The sequence below is a fragment of the Arachis duranensis genome, chromosome 1 (genome assembly GCF_000817695.3).
Source record: "Arachis duranensis cultivar V14167 chromosome 1, aradu.V14167.gnm2.J7QH, whole genome shotgun sequence".
Lineage (NCBI taxonomy): Eukaryota > Viridiplantae > Streptophyta > Magnoliopsida > Fabales > Fabaceae > Arachis > Arachis duranensis.
The window spans coordinates 90,370,361-90,391,332 of NC_029772.3; the positions used below are offsets into that span (position 1 = coordinate 90,370,361).

At 30.1% G+C, this 20,972-nt stretch overlaps 4 protein-coding genes across 4 annotated transcripts; 2 read left to right on the forward strand and 2 right to left on the reverse strand.

Annotated features, from left to right (window-relative positions):
* Window positions 1-967: 967 nt before the first annotated feature.
* Window positions 968-2,198, reverse strand: LOC107460080 (probable small nuclear ribonucleoprotein F). Its single transcript, XM_016078406.3, has 5 exons — window positions 2,091-2,198; window positions 1,894-1,981; window positions 1,755-1,792; window positions 1,576-1,640; window positions 968-1,378 (listed from the first exon to the last, which is right to left on the reverse strand). The coding sequence occupies exons 1-5, from the start codon at window positions 2,094-2,096 to the stop codon at window positions 1,309-1,311; spliced, it is 267 nt and encodes an 88-aa protein (XP_015933892.1). The 5' UTR covers window positions 2,097-2,198; the 3' UTR covers window positions 968-1,308.
* Window positions 2,199-10,224: 8,026 nt separating this feature from the next.
* Window positions 10,225-11,517, forward strand: LOC107461242 (auxin-responsive protein IAA33). The gene is made up of 2 exons (XM_016079728.3): window positions 10,225-11,068; window positions 11,180-11,517. The coding sequence occupies exons 1-2, from the start codon at window positions 10,605-10,607 to the stop codon at window positions 11,268-11,270; spliced, it is 555 nt and encodes a 184-aa protein (XP_015935214.1). The 5' UTR covers window positions 10,225-10,604; the 3' UTR covers window positions 11,271-11,517.
* A 3,275-nt stretch (window positions 11,518-14,792) lies between these two features.
* On the reverse strand, window positions 14,793-17,863 carry LOC107460073 ((DL)-glycerol-3-phosphatase 2). The gene is made up of 6 exons (XM_016078396.3): window positions 17,732-17,863; window positions 17,293-17,517; window positions 16,894-16,954; window positions 16,625-16,772; window positions 16,351-16,430; window positions 14,793-15,303 (listed from the first exon to the last, which is right to left on the reverse strand). The coding sequence occupies exons 1-6, from the start codon at window positions 17,808-17,810 to the stop codon at window positions 15,186-15,188; spliced, it is 711 nt and encodes a 236-aa protein (XP_015933882.1). The 5' UTR covers window positions 17,811-17,863; the 3' UTR covers window positions 14,793-15,185.
* Window positions 17,864-18,178: 315 nt separating this feature from the next.
* On the forward strand, window positions 18,179-20,144 carry LOC107460065 (uncharacterized). Its single transcript, XM_021143897.2, is given in 3 exon segments — window positions 18,179-18,527; window positions 19,371-19,653; window positions 19,655-20,144. Coding segments are annotated over 3 exon segments (894 nt in total). The 5' UTR covers window positions 18,179-18,229; the 3' UTR covers window positions 19,968-20,144.
* Window positions 20,145-20,972: the final 828 nt, after the last annotated feature.

The window sequence follows — 20,972 nt, forward strand, 5'->3', positions numbered from 1 at the left end:
ACTACAAAGAAGAATGATTTTCTTTCAAATAATCATCCCCCAAGCTTTTCCACCAAACTTGTTAACACTTAAAGTTCAATAATCACGTGGAAAGCCGCAGAAGCTGCTAGAGGATTCTGTTAAGTTACAGTTTATAAACCTACCAAACATTCCTACTAGCATTATGGAACCTCAATACCACTTTGAGAAAATGGCCACTAAGTTTAAAAAACAAAATATGTTGTTTTATGAAAAAAGAAAAAAGAAATGTGAACGACACAGCTACTGGCCCAGCATGGCGCACACCCCATAAGATATTGCGATCAGTCTTAATCCTTACCAAACCATTCACTTTTATTTTCTTGGTAGTTGGTAGATACTAGATACCACGCCATGAACATGATTTTCATTGTTTTAATTAATTAATTTATTTTTTTCTCAATACTTCGGCTTCATTTAACCTATGTTGTATAAATAATTATTTATTATCATACTTACGAGATAATTGCAAGTAAAAACGTAATTAATCCCAAAATAAAATAAGTTTCTTTCAAAACTTATTCATTAGCTTAGAATGATAAGATATGTTTGAAGGATTTAGATCTTCTAAAGTTTGAATTTCACTTTAGAAAATAAAGTGTGATCTTCTACCCTGAATAATTTCTCTTTCATATTTATTCTTAGTTCTACCTATAAAATTAATGGTGAAATATTACACTTTTCTCTCTCAAGTGAAATTCAAACTTTAGAGGATCCAAATCCATGTTGAAAAATGCCTAACAGACATTTTAGCTCTCTTATGAATGCGTTTCAATAAATTATTACCGCATCGCAAGAATCTGATGGCTAAAACAAATTGAAATTACTAACGACCAATAGTGATAAACATAAAACACCTATCATAGAATCAAGAGAGTCAATTTAGAAATCAATATCAGTTCTAGAATTTACCTTTCCAAAACCTCTAACGGCAAGGTTATATACCAAATTGTCAATGGAATATGGGTTATCACTTATCATCACACAAAACTTTAACCCAATATACAAGCCTGAACATTTATAAGAAAGACCTCACTTTCCAATAGAGAACACGACTATCCAACTATGCAGCAACATTCAAGAAGAAAGCATAGCAGCACCAGACCAGATCAGACCACTACTTCAACTTTTTCAAACTAGGAAAAATCAAATTCAAAACAGTAGAAATCAAGAGGTCTAAACAAGCAGAACATAGGCAACCTATATTGATCCAAATCTCTACACATAAATACACAACCTGAATTTAAGAGGTCTCTAATTATGTTATAACAATGAGATAATTTTATCATTCTAGTCTTCTGCAGCATCATCAATTTCCTCATCCTCAGGCACACCACGAAGGTAGAGAACATTGTTACATCTAGAAATAAAAATAATAAAACAAAACATACTTATTTCCATTCAAGAGGTTTAGTCAAACACAAATCAAACAGGCCACAGCAATTTCATTTTCATGACAAAGTCACAACTCATAATCACAGATAAAACTAATATATATGTGCTATAGCAAAACAAGGAAATGCATCAACATATACAAAATCTGGATAGAACGCATACCTGATTAAAATTTCTCCCAAATTTCCGGTAAATTGTCCCTCAATGTATTCTTCAGTGTTGGCAAGCTACAAAGAGATCCATCCACACAAAAAACAATGTCAGTAGCTAGGAACTAAGAACCCTAACATGAGTAAACTATACAAGAGCAAACAAAATAGGGAATGATTCAGAAAATGCACCTGCAAATTCATATAGGAATCAACTGAAACAAGATAACCTGGAGAAAAAACAACATAACCACTAGATGATTAAAATCATGCTTTAAAGTATTTCCGATAACAGTAGAAAAATTTGAAAGAGAAAAAAAAAGGAGCATACCTTTGTATTCCATTCCCCACTTCAATTTAACAATAACTGGTTTTCCAGTCAAATTGTTCAAGAAAGGCTTCGGATTCACTGGTATAGTCTGCAAATTTCAGTGTGCAACAAAGATCGCGTGAGTTCAAGGAGTGTGGTCTAGCGTTAATGCAATACAGAGAAGAAGATTAAAGGGATTGATAGAGGAAGTTACTCACCGCCATTGGAGGAGGAGATCGCAAAACCTGAAACGCGGCAACAATGGCTGACGTTGGTGGCAACGGCAGCTGAAGTTAGGGTTTAATGAACCAAAAAGAGGGATAAACAATACTTTGATTTTTGTGAGAACTGTACTGGGCTTGGGCTTGTATATTTAATGGGCCTGACAACTTTCCAATTGTCTCCTATTTCTGGAGCCCATTAAGAATGTCAATTTGAAACCTAAAAAAGAAAAAAATGCAATTACTTTTAAATATTTTTATTTCACTATTTTCATATTGCAAAACTACTACTTATATATAAAAACCAGGTTTAAGTTTAATTATGCTGTTAAACTTTATTATTTCAATAAATCTAAAATTGGATTTTTATATTTTTAATTAAGTCTCTATATTACTTTTAATTTTATAATTAGACTATTTTTATGTTAAAAATATTAATATTAGTTAAATATTTTTTAAAAAAATATATAGTCAAAGATCTAGTTAGATTTTTAATTGTGGATATATTTAATTTTTAGAGAAATATTTAGTTAATTTTAATATTTTTTATATTAAGAATGTCCTAATTACAAAATTAAAAAAAGTATAGAAATTCAACTGAAAAAAAATATAAAGAATCAATTACAAATTTGGTGAAATTATAACGACTAAGGGAGTTATTAAACCTAAAAAATAAGCTCTTATATACTTTATAAAATTGTTTAATTTAGTGAAATTTTTTTTATATTATTGTGATAAGTACAAATAATGATCGATGTGCTTGTTAGGTATATAAGACTACCTATTAGCTCAACCATTTACGCTTAAATCTTTTTTGGTGTCTACTCTTATATTCAAATACATGAATAAACAATACCGAGACATAATAGCCAATCAGCAATAATTAAGATAGATAATTTCAAACCAATACATAGAAAGCACTAAAGATATTCATGTGCTAAGGGTTGGGTTTGAAATTTGGACACTCAGGTGTCACACAACCCAAATAAAATGTAGTGTAATGTCTCTCTAGTCTCTAGAGACAAATGACACGAACTCCACACAACATCGAATCCCAAAGTGAGGGATTTAAGATCCCAAGTTGAACCGCAACGCGTTGCTTGCGTTCTCAACAAAGCTTGTCACCATTTTTAATTTAATTTGTGCTTTTGGTCTCGCTCTTGTGCTGATTCAAATTCAAGCCTCTTTGCTTGTTCATATTACTAGCTTTCTAACACAATATACATAGATGATGTCATGATGGCGTACTATGTATCAACGATTTACCAAAAGCTTATTAGAAGTGATTTAAAATTAGGGTCACACTAGTGTAAAGATTTATTTTATACAAATTTTATACGGATATTCTTTTGTGATTAAAATTAGTGACATGTGTCCTTTTTTCGTTTATTAGAGAGAGTTTCAATATAAATGCAAAGACTGTAATGGTAATACGTACAATTATTTATAGATTATTAAATATGACTTTCTCGATTCAGATTATTGACTCAAGTTTATTTTCTTTTTTTTTTTAATATAATATACTAATAGATTAAATAATTTATAATTATATGATGGTAAAATAATACATATTTAACTATTTAAACAATAATAACACACTTTTTTTCTTTACGTCTTTATTCACAACTTTTTAAATGATAATTACAAAGAAATAGTATTCGTATGATATATAAAAAATTGTTAAATATTCATTTATAAGTGTATATTAAAAAAATAATTATAATATAACATGTATTGTTAATTTGTTATAAACATTTTAACATTTTATTAGTTTTTTTTTCATTTTACATGAAAATAATTAAACATGTCAAACAAAATTAAGACATTATTAAATTTATGTTTAATTTTTATTAATTAACAGAAATTATTCTAACATGATATATAACTTAGTCAAACTATATGAACTGTATTTTTTTATTATTAAAATTATATTGTCTTCACGGAAGAAAGATGATTTTAATTTTACTTCAAATAGTTTTTCAAGTTTATATATCTAACAAGTAAATTCTTAATACAAGATTTCAAACAAAATAAAATTAGATAGCTCAATTTTCACTGTTTAATTTAAATACAATTTTCAGCCATATAATATATTTTTTATATGCAACAAAGTCATATATCATATGATAACATATATGTGATATTTACTAATTCAAATCACATCAAATAATCATAATCTATCTATTATATAAAAGAGATATAGAAATATTTTGGTGCCTAATTTTTTTTAATGTCTTTTATTGTACAAAATTTATAAGATAAAATATTTTGTATGTGAATAGACTAAATTTAAATCTTTATTACATAATTTATATTTTTTAATTTATCTTTTTTTGTATATTTATAGGTTAATATTTTTGTATGAATTTTGTTTTTATTTTTCCTAAAACTAAGAAATATAAAAATAATATTTTTGTTATGATAGATAAGTTGAGTAAAATGGCTCATTTTATTATATGCCACAAAACTGATGATGCAATAAATATTATCTATTTTTTTAAAGAGGTTGTGTGCTTACATAATGTTCTCCAAACTATTATTTCTGATCATAACATAAAACTTTTGAATAATTTTTAGAAGGTTAAATTATACAGTTGGTCCCTATACTTTCAGTGAAATTATAAATTGGTCCCTACACTTTAAAAGTTTGTTATTGGGTCCCTAAAGAGAACTAAAATTTATAATTTAGTCCTTATCATTCAAAAAGTGTTGATTTAACAGAATATTCTCAGCATATGTTGAGAATATTCTGTTAAAATAGAGAATATACTGAAAATATTCTGTTAAATCAAACACTTTTTGAACGGTGGGGACTAAATTACAAATTTTAATTTTCTTTAGGGATCCAATTGCAAACTTTTAAAATGTAGGGACCAATTTGTAATTTCACTGAAAGTGTAGAGACCAATTGTGTAATTTAACCTTTTTAGAAAGTGTTGTGGGATCTGTTGAGCACAAAATTATTATACTCTATTCTAGTCAAACTAAAGTAGTAAATCAAATGTTAAGGATCTTATTACATGCTGTTGTTGTTGGTAAGAATTTAAAAAATTGAAAAAATTATTTACTTTTTATTTAGTTTGCTTATAGTAGGACCATTTATTCTTCTATAATTTTTTCTTATTTTAAACTTATGTATGGTTTTAATCCTTTTGAACTATTTTAGACTTATTATTTTTACCTTTGAGTGATTTTATTAGTTTGGATGCTGAAGATAAAGCTGAAAAGGTTAAAGTAATGCACTTGAAAGCAAGTGAGTTAATTAAAAAGAAAAACAAGTTGACCGTTCAAATAGTGAATAAAGGTCGAAGACAACTTGTCTTTGAATCTAGTGGCTGGCTATGGATTTATTTGAGAAAGAAGAAGTTTCCTACTCAAAGAAAATTCAAGTTAGACTCTAGGAGTGATGGTCTATTTCATGTGCTAGAAAGAATCAATGACAATGCTTACAAGAAGAGGTTTCCTACTCAAAGAAAATTCAAGTTAGACTCTAGGAGTGATGGTCTATTTCATGTGCTAGAAAGAATCAATGACAATGCTTACAAGACTGACTTTTCAAGGGAATATATGTGCCATCTACTTTTAATGTTTTTGACCTATCTTCTTTTGATTTTAATGCAGGTTCGAGGACGAATCTTTTTTAGGAGAAAGGGAATAATACAAGCTCTGTGGGACAAACTAAAAACTGCCATATATCAATTGCTCCACTTACAAAAGTAACAACTAAGAAAATAAAAAAAAGTTTTGTAAACATGGCTAAATCATTTGTTTAGGAAATATATCAAGAATTAGGTAAGATAACGATTAACGATTATAAAAACCTAAACGCTTTACTTTTTACAAATTGTATTAAAGATTCTCATTAGTTAAGGTAGATCAAATAGGCATCACTTTATTATTATTTGTTTTATGTTTATTTTATTTTATTTATTTTAGGTCCAATTATGATTTGATCCATTTTTTATTTTAGTAAATTTACGAGTTATGGTCTAAACTTAAGAGATATAAATACCTTTAAACTAATCTTGTAGCACTTTATTTTTTAAATTTTTTGATGAATATTTTTTTTTAAAATTTTTTTGAGAAACTTAAGTGTAAACTAAAAAGATAGAATAATTTCTTTAACTGTTCAAAAAATTAAATTGAGAGAGAAAAATTCATATCTTCAATTTTCATCTTATTTTAGGTTCTGTTATTTATAAAAAGATAAAATAAAATAAAATAAGAGGCGAAAACAATATTAGAATTTTGTCTATATATTTATATGATGTTAAAAAATAATTTTAGTGGTTAACACTTAATATCAGTATAATATTTTTTTATTCTTTATTTTTTAATAACAAGATATTTAATTTTCAATAATTTGTTGTTTGTATTTATTAAAATCATTCGGTATATTTATTTTATTAAATCACTTGATTTTTAATTAATAAAATCTAATAAATTTACAAAAATAATATATCTAATATGAAAAAAGTCAAACTCATTATAATTAAATATATTTCTTCTACTTATAGTTTGAAGCGGATTATACGATTTCGATAGTTTAATCAAATAATATACATATAACCAAATATTTATTATTATATATAATTTATCTTAATGTGTATTTTATTTATTTAGAAAATTAAGAAAGTAATATCCCAAACTATTTTTTAAAATTATCAAATTAGCATTAAATATTTTAAAATATTAAATATATTAACCTCTAATAAAAAAAGGAATAATTTAGGTTATAGTATATTTTATAGGAATTAGTTAATATGTATATTTTGGACACAAAATAAGATTATTATTAGTAAAATATTTTAAATATTTGTATTTAATAAATGTAAAATAAATATATTAAAATTTTAAATTTTTTGTTTATAATAAAAGAATTAATTTATGATATTAACATATATTTTTAAGAGACAAAATAGTTAAATCCTATTTTATAAAGTGACAAATTTCCTTTATTTTTTTAAAAATAATTTAATAAAAGAACCAATACTAATTTATTTGAAGTAAAATTATTGAAAAAATTAAGAACATTATTTTTGCATACTAATTACTTGTTAAAAAAAAAAAATTCAGCTAATATTAAATTAGTATTATCTTTGTTAATTATTTTTTTAAATTGTTCGAACAAATTTAATTAAAAACAATGTCTTAACTGTTACTTTTAAAAAAAAATTTAATTTATATCTAAAATTATTTTATTCTACATGTAGTATAAACGATGTTCTGTAATAATTTTTATTTAATATTATACTAAAAAAACTTTAACACAATCTTAGGTCATCCTTTAATTCTCAAAAATTCTATTTTTACTGTTCCATAATAAAAATAGTAGTCTCTAACTATATTGTAATAATTACCAAATTTATTTTCTCTTTCTTACATTATCATTACATTACTCAAGCCATGTATTATATAATGTATGAACAAAAATGCATATCTTTAAATTTGTATAATTTTTTACTCTATACACTATAATTCACCTATAGTATGAAATTAGAGTTCATGTTCAAGAAGTCTCTAACAGTAATTAGTAAGGTAAATAAAATCAACAATTTTTTTCATGGTATCTCTGCTTTGAATAAACTAAAAATTAATTTGTCGCAAACTTAAAAGTTAGTAAATTTTGCACTCAATTAAGTCAAATCGGAGTTTATGTTCAAAAAGTCTCTAATAATAAATTGTTACATACACAAAATAAAATTTAAATCTTTATACTTACTTAACGAACTAGTAAATTTTACATTTGATTAATTCAAATTGGTTAACAAAATCAACTTTAACCTTGAAACTTGGCCGAGGCTAACTTTGAGTTTGAAATCATGAATGTGTATGTTCTTACGAGGCCATTCACACATTTGGAAACAGTATATATGTAGTTAGAGCAAGATAAAATATTCATAAATTAAGGTAGTGTTTGTTTTGAGAGATTGATATAAAGATTGAGAAATTGAGATTTAATATTAAAATTTTTGTTTCTATCTCCAAAATTTTAATATTTCAGTACTTTTAAAAAGTAGAGATATAGGGGACTAAAATTTTTAGAGATGGAGACTGAAATTTTAATAATATTTTATACCTAAAATACTCTCATTTCAATTAATTAATTCCAATTTTACTCTTTGTGTAAATTAAATTAGAGTTTTGTTCTTATTTTAATTTCTGTTTTTCATTTTGCACAAAAAAAATACTAAAATTTATTTTAATTTCTGCCTCTTAGTTTCTATCTCTCAGTCTTAATATTTCTATTTCTGCCTCTCCACCAAACACTACCTAAAAAAACATTGAAATTCGAGTTTTCAATAACGAGGTAGTAAATTATATTTAACTTTTATTTTATTAATTATTATTAAATTAGATAAATTTTAACTATTTTGTGTTAATTTATTTTGATTACCTGACATTTTCTATTATAGTTATAGGTGTGAAATACAGCTATGAGTGATAGCTAGTAAACACATCATATTTGGGGTTCCTCAACTTGGCAAACCGTTCCGCGACTGCAACGCGGTCGTCCCCACTGTTACTAATTCACACTTCAAATTTCAAGATTGTTTTAACCCTAATTTATTAGTATGTACTACTGTAATCTCGTAGGCAAAGATAACATTGCTTTATCTCTACGCTTTAATTCATTTTCTTATGTCCATCCCCATGATAATTAAACTATAATAGTTATTTAAATTAGTCTTGTGTCTTCACAACAATCACCTGCTACATTCAAATGCAACTAAAACTAGCAATCATTTGTTTTTCATTTATTAGCTGTTGCATTCATATTTGCATCGGTTTTGTAAAAACAAGCTACTAATCAAATTTCAGACATTTAAATATTTAAAAACTTATATACATTTCAATATTCCAAATTTTTTAAGTTTTAGAACTTTATGTTGACTTTTTCAAAGAAAAAAATTAAGCAATATATATATAATATTCTGAAAATAAATGTGCCTAACAAAATATACCCTGGCACCCAAACAAAGAAAAATTGTATTGAGCTTTATTATTAGATCTATAATTAATAAATTTGAAATATATATACATTAAAATATATTGTCTTTTGTTATAATATATATGATATATGATATATGACTAGGAGTGGCAACTATCGCCTTCAGGCCAAGCTTTGAGTTTGGTCATAGTTTATTATAGCCCCTTCTATATATTTAACTAACTGATCCAATTAAATTGATATGACTGCCAACTATATATATAAGATTTTCGTAATAAATAATTTTAAAACACTTGTTAGGTAAAATGTATGTTAAAAATATTTAATAACAAAAAAATATTAATTAAAAATAATCAAAATTTAATATTTTTTATTTTATTTAATGTACGTTACAATAAATAAATATTAAATAAGATAAATTTAAATCGTTTGAATTTATTATTTTTTATCATCTTAGTATTAATGAATATATATATTAATAATAATTCTAGGATAAACTAAGGAGGAGTGCATGGAATAAAGAAATGGATGCATTTATTTTATGGGGAACACCTTCTTTTGCAATCACAAGCAAACATCCCCACACTCTTCGATCTCGTCCTCTCCCTACCTACAATTACTACCCACTTGCCTAACTTAATTCATTCTCTCTCACTAGCTCTCTGCCTCTTTCCTTTCTCTGTTTTCCACAAATTAATTAAAGCCAGGGAAAAAAGGAGGAAGAGATCAGAGAAAAGTGCAGTTAAGTGAAGAAAGGAAGGGGCAAAAAAAAGCATGAGAAGTGTGATTGATGGTGAGGAAGAAACTCAAAAAAAAAACAGTACGTAGAGTTGGAGAAGTGAGTTAGATATTTTAGAAAGAGAAGAAAATGAAAAGTTATCATTAGGGGACGTATGCTTTAATAAATGGGCTTGAAAATAGAAAAAACTAAATCAACCGTAATAATAATTGTATTAAAAATTTTAAAATTATATCTTTTTAATTTTTTAATTAATATTTTTAATGTAATTATTGTGTTAAAATAAAAATATACATGTAATTATTATATTAATATAAAATTAATAATTAAAAATAATTAAATAATTAAATTATTTGTTAATAAATTATAACTCGAACAGAACAGTTTTTTTATACTCATTTAGAGGTAGTGGGAGGGAGGAGGCTGGGGTGCGTCGTGCATATAGACACCCATCTGATCCCTTCCGACATTTGTGCTCTCTCTCTCTTCTCTCAAGAAGAAGAAGAAGTATATGAAGTCACATACATACATGCAGTGCCCCCAGCAAGAGCTAGCAGAACAAATTTAAAGCCTTCTTTAACTCTCTTTTACCAAACTCCATTCTTCTTCTTAACATTAAATCCCCTTTTCACTTTCACTACTTTAATTTCCGATCCACTTCCATCAGTTTTCATACCTAAGCTACATAACATACCATCCCCTCCTGCATTCATATTTACATCCATCATTTACTCTCTTGTGCGCGTGGGTGTGCGTGTGCGTGTGCGTGTCTCTCTTCTAGTTACTAGGCTACTAGCTTCATCATCAAGTATTGTCCAATATGATGAACAGTTTTGACCCCTCCTTGAAACGGAGATGGCAAGAAAGTAGTGGTAGAAGACAGATCGTGATCGGTGCTGCACCTTCCAATAATAGTACTAATCCTTCTTCTTCTTTGCCTTTCTATGGTAATAAGAATGGCAAATTGCAAGGCTTCCCTGGCCTCGAAGACGACGATCTAGTTTCCACAGTAGTGCCTGCAGTCACGGTGGTTCTCGAAGGCCGTTCGATCTGCCACCGCATCAGCCTCCATAACCACGGCAGCTACCAGAGCCTAGCAAAGGCACTTCGGCAGATGTTTGTGGACGGTGCAGATTCATCAGGAACAGGAGCAAACTCTGACTATGATGATGATAATAATAATAATAATAATAATCTTGATCTGTCAAACGCCATTCCCGGTCACCTTATTGCTTATGAAGATATCGAGAACGATCTTCTTCTTGCCGGTGACCTTTCTTGGAAGTAAGCTTCAATTCTCTTAATTTCTTTTTATTTATTTGTTCAAAATTACCGGTAATTATTAATTAATTAATTGGATATTATTTATAATACTAAATTACTAATAATAATTAGGGATTTTGTACGTGTGGCGAAGAGAATCCGGATTGTTCCAGCGAAGGGAAACTCAAGGTCAAGGAAAGGTACAAGTACAAGAGAGGAATGAGTAGCTTCTTCATCAGTTGGTTGTTGTTGCTTATTAATTTGGTAATGATTTGAATATGTTGTGTGCATGTAGAAGTAAAGATAGTAGAGAAACTAGTACTCAAATAAATTGGACGGTGGAGGCTAGAAAGAAAATATGTGTGTTGATGATGCATAGGGGAATGAGTCCATACATACAAAAATTCTGGTTCAGTAGTGTGTGCTGGCTATATATATTTGTATGAATAAAAGGGGTTTGAATGAAGCTCTTAGCTTGCATCTTGGTTACGTTTGATTCATTGGGCTACGATATCTTTGTTTCATTATTTTATTCTTTTTACCACAGAAAAAGAGAACTGTTTCTTAAATCAATGTTCACATAATACGTTTTCAGTTGGCATGCATTAAGATAGATGAATATGAAAGCTCCATTATTAATAATAAGTGGTATGTAGTAGTGTTTTGTTAGCTTATAGTAGTATAATGGTCCAATATGCATGTCATTAAAAAGTAACAATGTAGTATGTGGAACACTCTCATATTTGCTCCCTTGCTAGGTTAAGTGCACACAAGGGATCATTTAGGCTTTGACATTGATGCATTTCCATATTCATGGACAACTCCTCCACCCTACTTCATTCGCACAGTTTCTCAAGTAGCATCTTCAATGTTCCTTAGATGAAAGAAAAAAAGAAAAAAAAACGCCTTTTTATGTCCCCCTCCTTCCTTAAAAATGATTTTTGCACATCATTATATATTCTTAGACAAGCTCAATTAGGGGTCATTTTTTTTTAAATTTTTTTTTATCCTAAATTTTAAACCATACATTTTACTTTTTAAATTGTAAATCTTAAATTTTAAATTCTAATCCTAAATCTTAAATCCTGAAAAAAAAGATAAAAAAATATTTTTATAATAAAATATTAATTAATATTAACTAATTACAAATTGATTTTTCTTAGACGTATAAAATACATCTAAATTAAGAACTAAATGGAAAATAGATCAATTATTAGTATATTTTACTTTTTCTTTATCGATAACAATGTTGCCCTAGCTCGCTAATATATAGATAGGATTATACAGTATTACAGTATGCCTTTAATAAGAGAATTCAATTCTTAATGAATCGTCAATGGATATAGCAATCCTAATTTCATTAGGAAGAAAGCAAATTCCCTCAACAATCCCCCAAAAAAACCTAAGCATTTTAAACTATATACATATTACATGAAGATATCCAAGATTATAAATGTACTGATAACGACGTACTATATAGGAAAAACCCTTTTTCTTTTAGGTACGGTTCTAATTTATGAATAGAAAATATATACAACTCTTGAGTTATCTCGTTTTGCACTCAAGTTTAGTTTCAACTTTCCTTTGATGACAAGTTTGAAATAGTAACAAATAAATAAATAACAATATACTTTGATTATGTATCATTTCTAGTATTGAAATAGTAATGAGTCAAATTAAATATGTCTCTTCCAGTGCCCTTCACTACAAGTGGTTTTGATTCTCTTGTTCTCTAGTTGGTCGTCGATCAAATCTTTAATTATGTCTATACAAAAACTAAAAACTTCTATATTTAATTACTGGACTTTAACAGGAAATGATGAATGCTTACTACCACTTGAAACAATATAATATTTGCTCTCTTAAATAGGCCTGCCCAGGAATTTTCTTCTAGGCTTTTTTTTTTTTCATGATATCCCACCTTTCAACAAACCAAAATTAATCTGTCGCGAATCTGAACTCCATTTAAGTGTCTGTCACTTGTGAATGGAATTTTCTTCTAACTAGATCATGTGAATCACAATCTCCTTGTTACTGTGTTTAACTCCAGTGGCACATCTCTTGGTTCATGTGACAAGATTTGTTATCTTTAGGGTTCAATCTACATATCCATTTCCCTATCTCTCTAATTTCCCCCTTCCCTATAATAAATAAGCATAAGAATCACACACTCCTCTATTTACTAAAAAGATTGTTACATGCTACTTGTAGTATATTTATTTATAACCATCCGAGTACTATAATAAACATCTTCCCAAGAGATGAAATTAATTTTAGGATTCACTAAGGATCGAATTCTTGATATTTCGAATTTAGCACTCTAATAACATGTTATGATACCACTCATCTCAAAAATTTCAACTGATGAAAAAAGATAACACAAATGGTTATATCTTTAATACTCCATAAACCTCTATTGTACCTATTGATGTATAAGTATTCCATTGACTTCTCATACTTTTCCTTTATTTTATTATGCACACTATATATAATTAGTAGTTTACTTATAACTTAGTTTTTTTAATTTTTTTTAATATAATTTTTAATATTGTAAATTAAAATGATTAGTTGTAAATATTTTTAAAGCATGAATTAAACGTATGATCTAAGAGAATAATATTTCCCCTATTATTATTTAGTTCATTTTCAAACAAACATTTTAATTAAAAATATCTTGATACAGTATATTGTACAAATACAGACCTTAAAAAATTGTAAAATAATAATTTATTTTTTCATTATTTTAGTATCACTGACTCTACTTTATATCTTAAAACACTTCCGAATGAACCTAACATATATTGTGTTCATGTGCATGTGAACCACTACTAACATATATATCTTCCCACATGCTCCTCCCTATTTCTCATCCTACATCCAACTCTAGAGATTCTTTTATCTATCCATTACCAGGTCTTAACTGACCAGATGACAAGTTATGGAACCACCAATTTAAATTTGGAGCCTCTAAATTAGCTTTCAAACCTAAAGGCCAGGGGCAAAATCTTACTCCAATTTATTTAAATCAATAAATATGGACCACAGGAAGATAAATGTAGAGGACCACTGCCAACAAGTCAACAGTTAAGTGAACACTGAAAAGCAGACAGAAGGATGGGGAATCTGATATACATGATTAATGGGGAAGGGGAAAGTTACATTATCCTTGTTTAGTTTGAATAGTTCAAGTAAGTCTTTATGTGTAAATAGAACAATGACATTCCAATTGCTATTGAACAAAATTAATAACATAACATACCCCTTCTGCTATTCAAAAGATTTATTTTCTATTTCCTAATTTTAATCTCTGTACAAAATTAATGATAGAGATGTTGCATGTCAACCTCCCACTCCAAATGACTTGGCTACTAAGTTGGAACACAGGGATTAGTAGTAAATATAATAAGGTAGTGTTTATTTAAAAGCTCCAAACAAGACAACTGAGTTTAAAGTAACATAAATGAGGTTTTTATGACCTATAAAAACCAACAAAAAGCCAATAAAGTTGCACTAATTACCAAGTTGGAAATATTATTACCAACAAGCAGTGCATTAGTTATTCTCTCAGAATATATTTATTATTTATTTTATTTCAAAATAGTCAACATTTTTTTTCAAAACAAATAGATTGTATTTAAAATTTTAAATATACCAAAGTAATAATCAAACCGACATTTATTTTATAATAGGATAACCAACCAGCTAACACCCGCTTCCAGTTACGTTTCAATCTGTAAATAAACTATGAAAGTTGAAAACCGTTGTTTTATTAGGCAACTTAATTATTACTAGCCTATATAGTAGAGTTTTGACATCAAATACATTCACGTTTTATGCTACATACGTAAGGAAATATGTAATACTAAGCAAATACATAGACCATGGTCCCAAATCTAAAGCCGTATTGGTGAAAGGTGATGGCAACATTATTAGTAGCAGTATTATCAAGAACACAGAATATGAACGTCAAACAATGTAATAGCTGACAATGCAGCAAAAAAAAAAAGACAGAAACTGACATTCTATGGAAATGGATTAATGAGTCATAAATATAGTTGTACATCAGTGGTGCCAGCTTTTTTCTGACCCCAGTGGAAACTGTACGGCATCTGGAGGTTTAACTTAAGCTTCCATTATCTTAGAAGGGTGGTAAACCCCATTCACTAGGGTTGAAATCCATCAATGAGTTTAAGACTAGATCTGCTGTATCATGAAAAGACTTGTCCAGTCTTGGATCCGGAACCATAACAACAAACCTGTGTGACAGACACGTAACAGAAAGAGATCAACATCAAGAATAAATTTAAATCTCTACTACTACATCAAATTGCACAATGTATCTATATTTATCCAAACAACATGCAACTGAATATTGATTTAGGCAAGAAATAGGAACAAGTAAAAACACCACCATCATTACATAGTGTTCAGAGGTACCCGTATCACATTGAATGCTATATTACCATCAGATCAATATCAGACAAAATTTTGTATCCATTTTCTGTTAAGCATGGGATTTGATTGATCACTTTGCTTTTCATTTTTCAAATGATATTATCAGCCCGCTCACGAGTTAGACTTAGATGGAGTACTAAGTTCTTAACTTTTGAAACTAAATATTGTAACATAATTTTTAAAATATTAGAGCTTATCATGCTTGAAATTCCACCAATACCATGCAAGCCATTAGCCACCTCAAACTTTCAGAGCTAACAAATGAGGAGGATTTCAATTCTTGGAATGTTTATAGGTAAGAAATCAATTCATAATTAAGTAAGCAATAACAGATTCCTACTTTGATAACAGAACAGTTGGGACGATCTATCAGACTCAACAGATCCCTTTTTTCAGTGATTGCATCTGGTTGGCAGAACTTATCAGCTGCCGCTAAAAATTAGCTTAGCTTCCACTCAAACTTAAGCCATCATTAGAATATAAAAGAAGGTGGAAGTCAAATCCGCTAACTTGCCTGTGAACACTAATATTTACAATTCATAGTTTTCACTCCTAGGACATACTAAACATATTGCAAAACGGTGTGGTGTATCGTATATACTAGAGATTAGAGAAAGAGGCAGAGAATGAAATGATCCTAATTCAAAGTGACATAAAGTCAATATAAAGACGCAATCTGTAATAACTGTTAGGAAGCAATAATGCGACATATGGAACTGATAAATCTATCAACTTATATCCATTCTATTAAACGTCGGAAAATGTTTTTGGAAACAAAAATTGTTTAGATGAAAAAATGAAAATAAAAGAAAAGACAGGGATATTTTTCAATGGCTCAATCTACTTACATCCCAGCATTTTTAGCTGCAAGAACTCCTGAAGGTGCATCTTCAAAAACAAGAACGTTGGAAGGATCTGCCGGTCCACCCTGTTGACCAGCTGAACATTAACTACAACATCACCATATACGACTACTAACTACAGAGTTTGAAATAAAACTAAAAACGAATCCAATACCAAGTTCAGATTAGGAAAAAGAAAAGTCAATTGTAACCATTCAATCTGCAGTCATTTTTGTCATCTGGTAATTGTAAGGTATTCATAACATGGTAATTGGTATACCTCAAATCTCTTGGCTGCTGCAAGAAATACATCTGGAGATGGTTTGCCTTGTTTAACTTCAGGGTCATCACCAAGAACAACATGATGCATCAAAGCAAAGAGTTCACCATGCCTTTGAGTTTTCAATTCAAAGTGTCGCTTGTGAGAACTGTACATTAAATTTCAATACAACTTCATAAAAAAATTTCCTTCCCAATAGATGCATGACAGAAAACAATCTCTTCTTTATACATCAAAACAAAAACGATAAGAATAAAAAAAAAACATACCCAGTTGCCAAGGCAATCGGAACACCTTTTGCATGTAAATGTCTGAGTAAACGATCAGCACCTATAATATACAAACCAAACAGGGACAATATATAAGCATGGTTGCATATGAAAACAGAAAACTAACCCTTGACAGCAGAGCCAATTTCACCGCTGTCTAAGATATGTGTTTCAAAGCAGCCAAGCATGGCGGCATTGATTTAATTTACTGATATTGCAAAACAAAAAAGTGTCCCGATCTAAGCTACTGCTATTAAAGGCATCTATTTAACAATGCCTGTTTGATAGCATTCTCTAATGATCTTAAATGCCAATTCCAGAATTCTAGTTTCCATAGTTACTAGGGATAGGAATGTTAAATAGAAAAAGAGGTCCAATCTACATTTTTTCAAAATATACCTGGCATGAGCTCACTTGTTGGGAACAATTCCTGAAGCATCTCCTCTCTTTCAACCAAAAACTGCTCGGCGCTAAGAGAATCGCTAATTCCACTCTCTTCAACGAAGACCCTAGCAGCTTCTATTGCTTTCCTTCCCATCATCTTGGCCTTGAGGCTCCAATCGAATGTTTTGTTGTATCTGGCTAGTATCTTTTCCTGAACCTCAGTGTAGAATTTCTCCGTGTCTGCAAAAAAGCGTAATTCTCCATCATAATCATAAATCTCCCTAGCAATAGCACTTGAAATGCAGTTGTTGAATGCATGACTTATGCAAGTAATGTAACAGAAAAGAAAATAGCAGATTCAGAATCCTAAACTTGGCAAAGCTAATAAGAGTGAACGAAGCTGGAGACAAATGGAGAGTATCACATACGAGTAGTGTATAGTAGAGAGAGGTACCGAGCAAGAGACCGTCCATGTCGAAAATGACGTGGGTGATTTGTTTTCTGAGTGAGTTGGGTGCACAAGAATTGGCCATTGCGCTGCGAACAGAGAGAGATCTGATTGGGAAGGAATATTTCTCCCCTGTTCTCTCCTCCAGGTTGCTGATATGGGCTTCTGTTACAAATTTTACGATAGATGGGTGGGCTTTTTTTTAGCCCATTATCACTACTTCAGTCCAAAAAACGGGGTTTATTTTCAGACCAAAAATCCCGCGCACCCAATCACTCTCCACGAATTAGTTTTTGCCGTATATGTCCAATCACAACGAAGCATTTCAGATCCAACGGTGAAAACGTGGAAGTAACTCAATGACACGGATAAGCATCGAATCCAACGGTAGCAAGTGTATCGTCTCATGTTATATAAGCTCCAGATCCCAACTTCATCTCCCACTTCTCACTACACTCGTCACTCATTGTATTTCTTTCGGAGTAGCGTCCATCAGCATCAGTCATGTCTGGAAGAGGAAAGGGAGGTAAGGGCCTCGGAAAGGGAGGAGCTAAGCGTCACCGTAAGGTACTGAGGGATAACATCCAGGGTATCACCAAACCCGCCATTCGCCGTCTCGCAAGGCGTGGCGGTGTGAAGCGTATCAGCGGTCTCATTTACGAGGAAACACGTGGTGTTCTCAAGATCTTCCTTGAGAACGTCATTCGTGACGCCGTGACCTACACTGAGCACGCTCGCCGCAAGACAGTTACTGCCATGGATGTCGTCTATGCACTCAAGAGGCAAGGCAGGACTCTCTATGGTTTTGGAGGCTAAACCTCATCTCAAATTGGGGATTTTTAGCATTGTTTACGGAATTAGAGTTTATTATAGTCTCCGCTTCGATGAATATGCTTTTGTTCATATTATATTGTGGACTAGCTCTTCAATTGAGTATTTAACAATGCTTTTAGTTGGCTCTGAGTTTATATTGTGGATTAGTCATAGGTAGAAGTTGTTGTTTCAATCTGATTGTAGCTCTGGTTTCTTGCAATACGAAATTTATAATAGTATATGATGTTCCGCTTCTGCCTCAGTTCTCCAATTCTATGACGAATTAATCAATTATAGCATATTTGGTGATAATTGTCTATTATTAATGAGTGTACCTTCTTGAAGGTTCATGCCTGGTCTGCACTGGTTGAAACAATCTTGCTCTTTTTTTGTGTATGTTCGGAATTGAACTATGTTCTGAATCTTTGTGAATTAAGGAAAAGTACTGGGCACGTTAGCTGCATTTTGCTCTATGTTTTATTATAATATTCATTCGTTAGTAAAAAACTAACTTTGTTCTTCACGATGGAGAATTTTCTACTTCTCTGCTTTGTATATTTTCATTTCAGAATGGAGATTCTCAAACCCATGTATGTTTATGACTGAATGGAGACCAAGCTCTATAATGAAACTGAGTAAATTTTTTTCCTTTTAAAAAAAAAATGTTTATGATGACTGAAATTGGCCCAAAATGTTAGTGACAAAAAAAAGATTTTCGACCATAAATATACACAATGATCCAATTTAGCGTACAAGTAAGCCAAAACATATATGACATTTTACACCAAGATGAAAAAAAACATACATGACATTAATGAACTAGAGAATTTAGTACGTAGATTTAAAATAGGTGTTACACAACATATACAAGGTTTTACCCTTAAATAATTCCAAATTTTCAAATCCCCCGCTATCCCTCCATTACCATTTCAGCCAATCAAAATGAAGCAATCCAAATCCAACGATCCCCCTTTACAAACAACTCCGTCACAAAGATCACTACCCAACCCAACCATCATACCTTATAAAACCTCGCAGATCCTCCACATTTTAACTCATCATATTTTGCCCATTAATTCCACATCGTATTATTTGCCTCAACAAAAAGCTATCAACCATGTCCGGAAGAGGAAAGGGTGGCAAGGGCCTCGGAAAGGGAGGAGCTAAGCGCCACCGTAAGGTTCTGAGGGATAACATCCAGGGTATCACCAAGCCCGCCATTCGCCGTCTTGCAAGGCGTGGTGGTGTCAAGCGTATCAGCGGTCTCATCTACGAGGAGACACGTGGCGTTCTCAAGATCTTCCTTGAGAACGTCATTCGCGATGCCGTTACTTACACCGAGCACGCTCGCCGTAAGACAGTTACTGCCATGGATGTCGTCTACGCACTCAAGAGGCAGGGCAGGACCCTCTATGGATTTGGAGGCTAAATGAACTTCTCTTAATTTGAGATTTTAGGGTTTAGATTTATTTTCCTAGTTTTGAATTCGATTTTCTGGATGTCCCTCTTTAGGGACTTGTTTTGTTGATACGAGATTATGACTCTTTTAATGAATGGTGTGAGGCTTTTACTATCAGGTGTATAAATGAAAACTGATTGTTTCCTATTTTCTGAATTTGCTGACTTTTATTAGTTCAATTTGCTCTTTTTGATGTTGTAGCTTGCAGATTCTTATTATCTGAATATTTATTTGTTTTTGGGTTCTAGCTTCTATCTTTGTATAATGTTATGGTTGGGGGATTGATCTTATGTAAGATTAATGTGAATCTTGATTTGTAAGATGAATGTGACTTAGTGCATCTTAATAGGTTTTGTTTTTAGCATTTTCATCTAAATGTTTGACAAGGCTACTTTAAATTGAGGCAATCGGTAAGGTATAATTTATTGGAAGCTCAAATGCTCAACAAGACTACTTTAGATCTGAGTTTGTTAAAAGTTGTAAATTTGTAATACATAAGTTACCACACCTGTGAGTAAAAAAGAAAATCGTGTTGCATCTGGCTTTTTATTCGGCTGCTATATGACATCAGGAATTTTTTTCTAATATAAATTATAAAAAATATTATGATTTTTCTGAGATTTAAATAACAATATATTAATATTATTTTTATATATTATTTTTGTCCAAACTATTATAGTTCTCTAAGTCTATGACAATCATTATTATCGTCTTAAAAAATATATAGGTGCACTGAAATAAGTTATATTTAACAAATATTTTTTTAATTCAAAATAAAAAAAATAACTATTTTCCCAAAATAAAGTACAACTTATTCTTGTGTACTCTTAGGTAGCATTTGTTTTGAGACACTAGGATAGAGACTGAGAGACTGAGACTCATTATCATGTTTGTTGGCTTAGAGACTGGTACTAAAATTTCTTTCTCTATTCCTAAAATTTCAGTATTTCAGTACCTCCAAAAAGTGAGAACACA